General features: G+C 39.6%; 1 protein-coding gene across 1 annotated transcript in view; it reads left to right on the top strand.

Moving 5' to 3' along the window:
- The window catches only part of LOC113459577 (IgGFc-binding protein), a 116509-nt gene that overhangs the window by 101868 nt on the left and 2544 nt on the right, over positions 1-12097 (top strand). Inside the window, exons 59-68 of the mRNA XM_074546689.1 lie at positions 1404-1568; positions 2013-2137; positions 2877-3145; positions 4302-4510; positions 4994-5135; positions 6405-6655; positions 7259-7388; positions 8446-8611; positions 9843-10019; positions 11247-11371. Of these exons, the coding sequence (XP_074402790.1) occupies positions 1404-1568; positions 2013-2137; positions 2877-3145; positions 4302-4510; positions 4994-5135; positions 6405-6655; positions 7259-7388; positions 8446-8611; positions 9843-10019; positions 11247-11371 (1759 nt within the window). The remainder of the gene's footprint in view (positions 1-1403; positions 1569-2012; positions 2138-2876; positions 3146-4301; positions 4511-4993; positions 5136-6404; positions 6656-7258; positions 7389-8445; positions 8612-9842; positions 10020-11246; positions 11372-12097) is intronic.

Here is a 12097-nt window from a genome sequence, read left to right as displayed (position 1 = left end):
CTGATAATGAAAATTCAAGTCCCACATCACCAGTGCTGTAAGCTTTACATTTGGTTGCATTTCTGTGAGAATTGTATTCTGTGGGCCTGCATAATGACAAGTGCATTATGTATTGATGTATATAGATGCAATTTTATTTACTTTATATTTACATCTGTATTTATACAGTTAATTATGTATTTTAATATAGATAAGTAGAAAAGCTTTGTATTGCTCTCAACTATACTATAAAACATAGCTACAAGAGCATAGAGAGGTGTACACAGAAGTTCATTTGCTGCCAAGTTGTCCTTTTGTATACAATTTGCAAGTTAAATTTAAGAGATGCTTTCTGGAAACTTCTTATTTATAAATAAATGTCATTGGCATGAACCTGAAGGTTTGGCATGCCTCTCTGAAAGTTTGCCCACATAATAAAGATCAGGATGAGGTTGCTATACTAATGAAAACTGCTTTGGTCACCTGAGTCCATGGTGAGATCCAGTACAAAATCCTTAGATTATTTTTTTCACCTTCAGGTCAAGCAATATGTCAAGTGGTAGGAGATCCCCATTATTTCACTTTTGATGGAATGAAGTACACTTTTGTGGGAACCTGCACCTACACTTTGGTTGAGGTTGTCAACACAGCCACCAATGTCATTCCTATAACCATACTTGGCAAGAATGAAGACAGAGGACTAAGAGGGGCCACATATGTGAAAGAAGTCTACATAGATGTGTATGGTGTACGAATCACCCTTCAGAAAAACCAAGGAATCCTGGTAGGTGGTGGTGCTCCTTTTTCTGGCAAAAAGTATCTTAAAATTAGCTCACTTAGAATAGCTGTAGGAAAAAGGATCTTCATATATGTCCTAAGGAACATATATGCATATGCTTAACAATTGTGGGCACCCCCATAAAGTGGATGTCATGAAGAAAAATAATTAATATAATTTCTCACTAGTTCCCGAGGCTTCTGGTTTGGGTTTAGTGATTTATTGTCCTTACGCTAGAGATTAAACCCAGGACCTCCAGACTGGAGAACTGTTGCCTTAAATTAAAGTCAAATGCTTGAATTAAGACTCCCCACTTTAACAGTTTTTATCAACCCAGTCATCTATAGAGAGCAAGGCATAATGTATCAGCCTAGAAAAACATGGAGAGCCATGGCAGGGAATCTGCCCCAAGAGTGAGAAAGAGCTTGCTCACAACCAGGGATCTCTCCAGCTCCCTGTTAAAGGCACAGGATATGAGTCCTGCCCAGCCCTCCTCAGCTAAAAGGCTGATTCCTGCCACCCATGGTTGGAATATGCAATGGTGGAAATGTAAAACTGTCACAGAGAAATTTTCAGCACTGCTAGGAATATAGACTGTGAGTTTCCATGGAAGAATATCCATACTGACAAATACACATCTCTTCAGCTGAACAATGAGAGAGTCTACACTCCAGTGCAGAACCGACTGCAAGGCGTGACCATTGGAAATATTGGCAGATTTATAGTAGTGGAAACTGACTTTGGTGTGATAGTGAAATTTGATGGCAATCACCATCTGGAAATCACCCTCCCACGCTCTTATTTCTCACAGGTAAGATTTAGTATACAAACATCTGGAGTTGTTTCAAAACTGCTGGTTTGTGCATTTACTTCTAGTTCCTTTTATTCATGTGTTTTGCTGTTGCATCTTTCTTTGTAGCTCTATTGTACCAAATGTAATTTTTTTCCTTCCTGTTTTTTTCTATTCACAACAGTTTCTTTGTGTTCCAAGGGGGTAGTTAAAGAAAATTACCTGTCTAGGGGAATACTTCCAACTTAGAGAAATAAACAGCTTGAAGCCCTAGGGAATCAGAGATTTACTGTAACTTCTGTTCTGTTTCTCCATGGGTGCAGTCAAAATGTCTGAAATGTCTGGCACAGGATTGGTTGGTGGTGGTGATTTGGTCACATTATTTCACAGGCAACGAATAAGAAGTTATTGGGGAAGTTGATGCAAAGAGGTCATGCTTAGAATATGTTTTATTTTCATCTGCAGGTGCATGGCATGTGTGGCAATTTCAATGGTAATCTTGAAGATGATCTGTCCTTGACCAATGGTACAACTGTCACTGCCCCACAGTTTGGAAATAGCTGGGAAGTGGAGAAAGACAGTGATAAGGGGTAAATGTTAAATAATTTTCATACCTCCCATCTTGCTTCAGGAACACAGTGAATTGTTTTCAATTGTTTTGACTGTCTGCTATTTTGTAAAATACAAACACGGTATACCAGACTTTTCTCTTCTTGAATTTGTAGCTCAAAAAACATCCTCACAGGATTTTCCCACAGGAAACCACTGCACAGGAAAATCACAGCTGTTCTATCAATCTACATACACACTTGTAGAATGAGTCTTTGGGGCAGTCCACAGTGTGGACTCTGTTTATTTCACACTGGCAACACCCAGAGCAAGATGATGGTGCTGGGGAATGGTGAGGGCCAGCTGCTCCCTGGCTGACAGGGAGCCATGTGTGACACACATATGTGACAACACAGCTGAAAAAACTGTGGTCTCACCAGCCAGGGTCCATCCCACTCTACTTGAGCAAGGCAAGCAGGGAAGTCCCACAGAAGGAAGCTAAGGTCAGCCTAGCTCAGTTCAGGTCACCACACAGAAATTTATAGTGATGAGATAGATCCAAGGTCAAGCTGTGAAGTCAATCCTCTAGTCAGGGTCAAGTTCAATGAGAGTAACAGGTGTCAGACACAGTATGGGGGTTGTCAGGCAGGTCTACTTCTGCTCAGTCTTTCATCCATTGACAGAAGGAAGTCAGTCTCCAGCATTTTCTACTTTTCATTGGAAAGAAACTTTTCAGTTTCAGTCTGTCTTATAGCAGCCTGTGTCTGTGCTTTCTTGCAGTTGTTTGCCAGACTTAAGAGAAGATGATGAGCCTCCTTGCACTGCTGAGAATAAACAAGTCATTGAAAGACAGTGCAATGTTCTAAAATCAGACAAATTCAAAGTGTGCCATAGCCTAGTCAACCCTGATGACTTCATAGAGATCTGCGTCTATGATATGTGCCAGTATGATGGCATGAAGTCTGCCCTCTGTGATATAGTTCAAGTCTATGTGGACACCTGCAAGAATCATGGAATCACCATTAAATGGAGGAATAGCACATTCTGTCGTAAGTACACAAGCAAGTGAAAAGCCTGAAACCTGAATGACTGATAGCATGAAAAAAATAGCACAATTAATTGAACAAGTAAAAGAAAATTAAATCTAAATTATCACAAAGTGCAATTCTACCATCACAATTCCATTGCTCCACTGAACTGTATTCAGCTTCAGATAAACCCAGTGATAACTAGACAAGCTGTGGATATTAATGTGGAGTTAGAATGGCATTGGTAGCCAAATGAGATATTGTAGTGAGCCTAAAATGGAGAAATAATATAACCAGAAGATCAAAAGAAAGAGGGATACTGTGTTAGAACACAGGGCTCAATGCCACTCACTGTGATTTGAAAAAAAACTCTTAATTTGCCCAGTTATTAATTATGCACCCTGTTCTCAGATTAATTTCCAGGGTATATGCTTCACTCCACTCATTCAACAAAACTACAAACAAATGATAAAAAAACTAGTAAAGATATTGTGGAGGGGTTTTATCTATGGGATCTTTTTTACAATTTAGTATTACACTGTGGGATTATCAAATAATGTTGTGGAGGACAAAACAGTTAACTAGTTAAAAAGCAAGTCAGATGAATATTTAATAGATCCATCAAAAATCCCTAGTTGCCTCCTTGCCATGAGTGTAGGAAAATACTGGACTAACAAACATGTTACACTGTTTCTTGACCTGTCCCCTTATGCATGTCATGGCAGAAATAGGGTTTAGAGCTAGATGAACCTGCAGTCTGACAATACATATCTGCTGCTCTTGCATGTCTGTAGTTAAGCTAAATTTACATCTGGTTTGCATAAATGGAAGGTTGAATATTTTAAGGAATTTGCCTTTAAGAGTCTCATTTCTAGCAGTGCCCAAAGAGGCATTTGCAGCTGAACTGGAATACTAAATCTGGAGCCATGTGGTTTTGTCATACCTGTAATAAAACTGAATAAGCAGTTCCAGAGAGCATTTTTTGTTCTGTTTTTGGTTGTTTTGTTGTTTGAGGTTTTTAAAAGTAGCATATTCAAATAAAAACCATCTGATGATCAAAATCAGTTATTAAAAGGCAGTTCTGTACTACCATTCCATAGGCCAAGGTGTAGCTTTCAGTGTTTGAAGTGCACTTTGTAAATGCATTTAATAAGGCTGGCTCTGTTCTCCCCCACAGCATTGCCCTGCCCATCCCGGAGCCACTACAAAGACTGTGTCTCTCCCTGCCCATCAACATGCAGTGACATTTTTGCCTCTTCCCTTTGTGAGAATACAGAAGAGTGCACAGAGGGCTGTGAATGTGATGATAATTATGTGCTCAGCAATGGCAACTGTGTGCCTCTCAGCAGTTGTGGCTGCAGGGATGATGACAACAATTACTACAGTGTAAGTAGTTTAAAGAGCAAATCTCTGACTTCAGAACTTGTAGAAAATTGATCTCCTGCCCATCTTAATATGAAAGAGAGAGAGAGAGATCAAAGACTTCAGGATCTACTTCTTAAATACCTTTCATCTGATTAGTAAAAGCTGCTGCCTTGGGTATTAGGAGATACAGAAGCTTGTTTGGTACTTTGCACCTGAGGCCAAAACTGAGGCCTATTTTAAAACTGCCAATTGATCAGAATTATTCAGGCAGTCTGTCCTAGTCCAGTTTTGTGTTCAAATTCTTATGTTGAAGACAGTAAGATAAATGGACTGAGATCCCCTCTCACAGGCTCTTGGTGAGACTACACTTAACCAAGCAGTTGTGGAATTGCCAACTGAACAAGGTTGGACCCAGCTAGTGTCCACACCCATGGCTTTTGAACTTCCATTGCACTGCAAAGCTGAGCACCTTGATAACGTATTCTTAACACAACTTGTGTCCAGGCTGGGGAGACATGGCTAACTCCACACTGCACCCAAAGATGCCAGTGCCAGAAGAATGGTGTCATCAGTTGCAGGAGCTACAGCTGTGATTCTAGAGAAACCTGCGTGATCAAAAATGGAAAACACAAGTGCAATCCAACAAGTATGTGCAAGCAGGTCTTCACTTGGGTTCACTTGAGGGCTGCAGAAGGAGGGAGGATGTGGGTGTACATACTTTCTTTCATGGAATTTCATTCTTTCACTGGGAAAGAAGGAAACTCTGACTGTTTTCTTGACAACAGGTTATTGAATCACAAAAGGTCTCAGTTCTCATAACAGAAGGTTCCTATTCCATGTAGAGAATTTGTAGAGGGAAATGGATACCTGGGTATAATTTACTTATATCTAGAAATTTGACAGTTCAGTCTGACTAGTTTGACTGAAATTTCTTTTAAAAAAATTCCACTGCATCTACTGAACCCAGTTTGTGAATCTCATCACAATAACCCTGTTTTTTCCATTGCATGTTTACCAAAAAACCAAATCAAAAACCAATAAGCAAAACCAGGACAGAGCAGATCTGGACAGATATATGATAGGGCAGTCAGAGGACTTTGGTGCTTTTCATTCAACATTTTTGTTGGCTAGGCAAAGTTAATCCCATATTCTCTAGGTAGGTTGGGTTGATTAGGAGAGATCTTGTTGCATAGTGTCCCTACACTTCAGTTTTGAAGAACAGTATGGCATCAGTCCTACTCTATTGAGGATCAATACAAAAGCATAAGGCACATTCAGTGTCCCTGGTTCATTTTGGCAAAATATCTGAGCAGAGGCACCCCAGCAGTTTTAAGGATATGTAATCCAATATTGCTTTCCTATGCCTTGCTCCTGGAATAATGGTTTACTCTGTGCTCAGTGGTCCAGGAGAATACATAGAGGATAGTCCCTGTATCTCTGTATCTGATTGTTACATCTTGTAACCCAATTATCAGTTTAGTAACCTCAGCAGAAATCAGTGACAGCACCGAGTCAGCCAAAATTAAACATTGCTTTTCAATTATGTAACAACACATGGCAGAGGTTATGAAAACAACATCTCTTATTAGGCCAGTTCAAGCTGTGCTTGTGTCAGAGTCATTCCTCTGCAGAGAGCCAATGAGCACAACTTAGTCTTCATAAATTCTATAAACCCTAATGTTCTGCTTCAGCTCAGTTGTCTCACAGTGGTTCTCAGCAGAGGAGTGAGTTTCTCTGTCCATCTCTCCATTTGCGTTTCTATTCACTAGAGCGAGTCCTGAGCACCCATCTTTGCTTTCAGACCTGCATACTAGCAGCAATCATTTTAATCTAACAGTTTGGACCACTCCAGGCGTGCCATCTGGCACATGCACATTCAGACTGGAGAGTAATGAAGCTCTTTCTTCCCTTGCAGGTTTTGGGATATGCCAGGTCATGGGCGACCCACACTACATCACCTTTGACAAGCTGGTGCACCACTTCCAAGGAAAATACACGTATATTCTGGCTCAGACCACCCCTGACCTCCCTGACACTCTGACACAGTTCAGCATTGAGGGCATGAACTATCCTTTGCTTGGAAGTCGACACATTACTTACCTGAAAGAGATGCTCATCAATGTTTACAACCACACAGTGCGATTCAGGCACAACAAGCAGATTCTGGTAAGTCACTCCCCCCTGACTGCAGAGCACAAGGAAGGCCCTCCCTTGGAACACTTTTAAGTGATGGACATTTTTTTTTAAAAATTAAAGTATTAAAGTGAACTGTGTTATTACAACAGTGCCGTGAGGCCACCACAAATGAGATTTTCAGTTGTGTGGAGTCTTTTTTCTCCATAGCTATGAGAGATACAATTCTACATCAAACAAATAAATCAATAGATATAGTTTTAGCAATGAAACCCCAAATATCCCAAGGCTTACAATAAAGCCACACCAATTTTTATCAGTGGTAAGGAAAGGTTTGTTTTATGCTAGGATAATTAATTTCCTTCCTCTTGATTGGTGTGTAAGAGCATACAGAGCTGCTATACTACATTTTTAGCTAAATAAGAGATATTTGTTTGGATGATATGAAAGTACTGTGTTCAGATCACTTTCCTCAATACATGATTTTGTTAACTTAAAAAAATAAATGTTGTTAAATTATCCAATATATTTATCATAAAACCAGAGAAGTATTGGATTATATCATTGACCTGTACAGAAATCAGATTTTAATTTGGCCTATTTATAATGAATTTTAATTTTTTTGTTCCTTGTTAGTTGGATGGTGTGAGAGTGAGGCCCCCAGTTCGACCTCATGAAGGTATTCGTATATATCAGAGGCTAACAAGAATTTACCTGGAGACAGATTTTGGCTTATACGTGAGCTTTGATGGCATCCAGAATGCAGGTAAGTGCATTTTTGCTCTTTGCAGGAATATTTTTGCTCAGCCCCCAAAAATGTTCTCATTCCAGAGGAGGTCTAGACCCAAGGCAAAACTTGAAATCTTCACTCTTTGCTCTTATGGTCTTTTGTTATATAAAATACCAGAAAATAACCAGAAAATACCAGAAAGAAGTGCTTCCCAGAAACAAGAAAAAAACCCCATAAAATTGGCATTTCTCTATCCGGATCCCACCAGGAGAAGTGAGATATAGAGTCAGACTGTCATATAGTTGTTTCATGTTAAGTAAGGTCTGAATGATAAGAACAACAGCAAATCACTTTAAGTTGTTAATTGGGATGATGGGGCAAAATCTGGATCTGCCCCATGCCAGCTGAACCCAGACAGAGGAGTTGTAGGACTGAGATCCTGAAGCTAGAGACTGTGAGTGTATCATTTTGCCTGCTTCCTCTCAAGCCTACTCCAGATAATCCCATTCTTCAGTGTTTGTCAGGACCTCCCATGGCCTATACACAAGTCACTCATGTCACCTGGACACATGGTACCTCTCTGTTCAAAGCAGAGCTACTCCTGATTTACAGTAGCATATAGCTGTAGTGTTTCTGAGTGCATGGTGAAAGTGCCAGGCTCTGTATTTACATGGGCATCTTTCCAAACCCTGAAATTCCAAGTGCAGAAAGCAAACGTCTGTCTATAGAAATTCTGTTTCTCAGTGATCAAGTGCACTGTAAGTGAAGGGCAAAAAGTGGGTGATGCATTCCCTTTGTTGCAAAGCAGTAAGCAGCATGCTCTAAGAGCACCCAGGCAGTGATCTCATGTTATATAAAAACTTGTGAAAAATTACTTTTTCATTATCCACATTGCAGAGCACAGAAACTGTGAATACCTGTATGAACAGGTATGTTCAGGGCTATGCTCTTATGCTGCATATTAAACCCATGTCATATTACCACCTGCAATCTGAGTCATGACATGTGGCACCTGGCATGATTCTACCTCTTCCATACACTCAGTGGCAACAATTTCTGTGTAACAGCTTTTTTTCCTTCTGACTTTGCCTAGATATAAAGCTGGCTACTACCTACAGAAGCAGAGTGGAAGGCTTGTGTGGTGACTTTGATGGGAGATACAGAAATGACTTCAAAAATCCACATGGTGTTTCGGTGAGGAATGTGAATACATTTGGTGAAAGCTGGAAAGTTCCTCTAAAAAGAAGCTCTCGCCTCAGGTACTTGATTTTCTATTTAATATTCCCAGTAAGCACTGCCACTAGAAGTGAGTGAATTAAGTCATAGTTAACCTCTAGGAATAACTACGCTGTCTCATTTCTCTTATCTTTCTTCTTCCCATTGTTTTTGTGTACGGACTTTTCCTGCTCATCACTAAGGTGAACTATCAGTTTGGCCAAAAGAGGGCTGAACTGTCAGTGCATGACTCCAGCTCAGTATCCCTCTTTGGAGTCACAGCCATTACAACTGTCAGGACACAGGGATGAATAACATCTTTCCCAAGCTCATGGTTCCTGAAAGAGATAAATACATGTACTAGATGGGCCTGAGCGAGTGCAAATCGTGATTCAGTGTCAGTCTTTCCTCTGGAGCACAAAGGTAGCTTTGAAATCCATCAACATAAATTCACAGTTCCTCCCATAAAAGGTTATTGAAGAGTCTGATTCTCTTGCTTTCATGGCTGTCTACTTTGTTTTCTGCCAGTACACAAAAAGTAAGGACGTTCTTTTCACAGTGCATGAGCATAATATTTGCGGTCAGGAAAATTCTGTGCTAATTAGTCCATACACAACATTGGAAAAGATTTTTCTTGTTTCCTTGAGGTTTCCTTCCTTCCTTTATCCCTGTTGCTTTAAAAGCCCTTTGGAAATTGGTTATCAATTAACACATTACTTTTTCAGCAAGTAAATGGAACTGTAATATATTTTGGCTATATATTTTGTCTGGATATATTTTGACTACAACATTTTGCCTGTTGTAATAGCAGACAGTATATGGGGCAGTGTTGAGCATAAAGGGGCTCTGGAGTCTGTGCCCATAGGAAAATTCTGGCATTTCAGTCATACAGTGGGTTGTTCAGTGAAAGTGAGCATATATGCAAGAAATAGGGCTTTATTCCAGCTGCATCCTTCTGACTAACATTCAACGTTTGTTGAATAGATTGGATGGAGGAAGCAATGGATAAGACGTATCATTCAGAGTTTGCAAAGAGATAACTACAGATATCCTGTTTACTTTAAATATCCATAAATCTCTGAGATGGTAGGAAGTGTTCCAGTACATCTTTGATTTGCTATATCTCCTTCTCATTCAGGATAAAACATGAAAGATAAATAAACTTACATTTACACCACAAGGCAGAAGTATTCTTGCAGTGCTGCTCAGAGCATTGTACCATGAATGCTGGATGCTCACATAACACTGATGATTTCATGATGACTTCATTTACAGACGAGATGTCAACTCAGAAAACGAACCTGAGGAGGAACCAGATACAGGGCTTTTCCAAGGTTGCAATGAAAATCAGCTGGAGCAGCAAAACACAACTTCAAAGTGTCAAATCCTGACTAACTTGAATGGTCCTTTTGCCAAGTGTCATTCTGCAGTCCAACCAGATTTCTATTTCACGTAAGTGTCTACTCCAGACAGAGTTTTTCTCCCCATTTCCAAAATAATTTTGGCAATAGCTTCTGTCAACAACTATCTTCAGTCATCTGGAGTCTCCAGGCTATTAATAGGAGCTGAGGATAGTAAGTGTCTTTGTAGAATTGGACCCAGTGATTCCATTATTGATATATTTACATTCCCTTATTTATTTTTAAATAGCTGTGATTATCTTTCTTTCATTTATTCAGCATTTCACTTCTCTGCTAGTTCTACAAAGCAACTTTCCTCTTTTCCCAACCAGATAAAGCATAAGTGTTAAGCCTGGAATTTCCAATGTGCTTACAGTTCTCATCCACATTCAGTGAGACTTTAGAACCTGGGTCTATTGGGTAGCAGTTCTAGTTTCATAACATTTGTATTGTGCTATAGCCAAAGGCTAAAGCTGACAGTGATACTTCTTGAATTTTTCACGGAGAAGTACAAAAACCAGATTAGTGAAGATTAACTAACCTGGTATCTTGAAGAAAGTTCCCTCTGCTGTGTTTCAAGGTTGCTCTGCTCCTACATATACAATTCCAACATACCCATGTCTGAGCTGTATTCATCCCCACGTTCATCTTTCATGCTTCATCCATCATCAGTCACAACTTTGCAAAGTAGCTGCCAGTTTTCTTTAGTTACATAATTGTGCCTAACATATAAAGACAGATAATGCTCACCCCAAAGTCCCTCTTATCTGGGAGAAGAATGTTACAGTACCTTAAGCCAAATAAAATGAACCACTATCCATATTCTTTACATAAGCTATAAGACTTAGCAGCACTAAAAAGTGCTGTATAAGCAACATGTATCCTGTAACAGAAGCAGAGGGCAAAGAAGAACTTAATGTGATAAGTAAGGCAACTGTTTATTACTTTATTAGATTGCATATGAGGAAAACTTTCAATTTAGGGTCACAGTTTAGTAGTGGGCCTGGTAGAGTTAGGTTAAAGGTTGGGCTTGATGATCTTGGAGGCCTTTTCCAGATTTAATGATGATATGATCCTATTTGGACGCCTAACATAGCAGCAGCAGCTGCACAACAAATAACCTGATCTTTCCAATCACGTGCTTGGGGTATTCCTCTGTTTCCTGTCAGCCAGATAGTTTTGTTGGAAAACAAACTAACTCAGAGTCAGGCAGAAAAGCAGATGAAAACCACCAATAAAAAATGTACTGGGAATTAATGTTTTCTCATGTTGCACATAGGAGCTGCCTGTTCGATAGCTGTGTGGAAGGAGATGAGATCTTGTGTCAAAGTCTGGAGGAATATGTGCTGGCCTGTCAGCAGCAAGGAGTCAGCATGGATGGCTGGAGGCAGCAGACAGACTGTGGTAAGCACAGGAAGAAACAGAAAGTAGGGATTCTACGTACAGGACTCTTAAAATCTGAAGTTTAAGCCTTTTCCTATATCATATCTTCTCAGGGAATAAAAACATATTGATTCACACTTCACTCACTCTTCACAATTAAGCACACTTGTTTTTCTGGCCTCTCCTCTGTGTCCTATGCTGACTTTTGTATTTAAACCCCAGCTTTGAGAGATACTTTGAAAATCAGAGCTGTCAACTCCCTGTCATCAGGAGCTTTGTGAGTGAAATGATGTCCCCATTCCAAATGGGACAAAAAGTTTCCATTTTGGAGACTATCACAAGCTACAAATCTGAAGGCAAAACATTTAATTTCACACTCTCTTTAAATCTACAAAATATTCTAATTATCTTTTTTTTCCCCTGTGAAATTTCAAGATTTAAAAAAAAGATTAAACTGAAAACTCAAAACTCTCAGACTAAAAAAATGCTGAAATAAGACTTATAATCATCTCAAACATGTTTTTCCTCATTTTATATTTAAGTTTGGAGATTCATCAAACCATGTTTTCCCTGTGTCTGCTATGGTTAGATGACTTTGTATTTCTGGTGAAACACAGTTCCCACAGTTATGGAACAGCTCTGGCACTTGCAGGGATGGCAACCCTGAACATGTGAGAAGTTGTTTTGAGAGCAGCGTATACCAGGAACAAGAGCACAGAATACAAATAGCTTGGATGATGCATTTCC

Source organism: Zonotrichia albicollis, chromosome 9 (assembly GCF_047830755.1).
Source record: "Zonotrichia albicollis isolate bZonAlb1 chromosome 9, bZonAlb1.hap1, whole genome shotgun sequence".
Taxonomy (NCBI): domain Eukaryota; kingdom Metazoa; phylum Chordata; class Aves; order Passeriformes; family Passerellidae; genus Zonotrichia; species Zonotrichia albicollis.
Note: the sequence above shows the minus strand (reverse complement) of the source record. Positions and strands in the feature narration are given on the sequence as shown.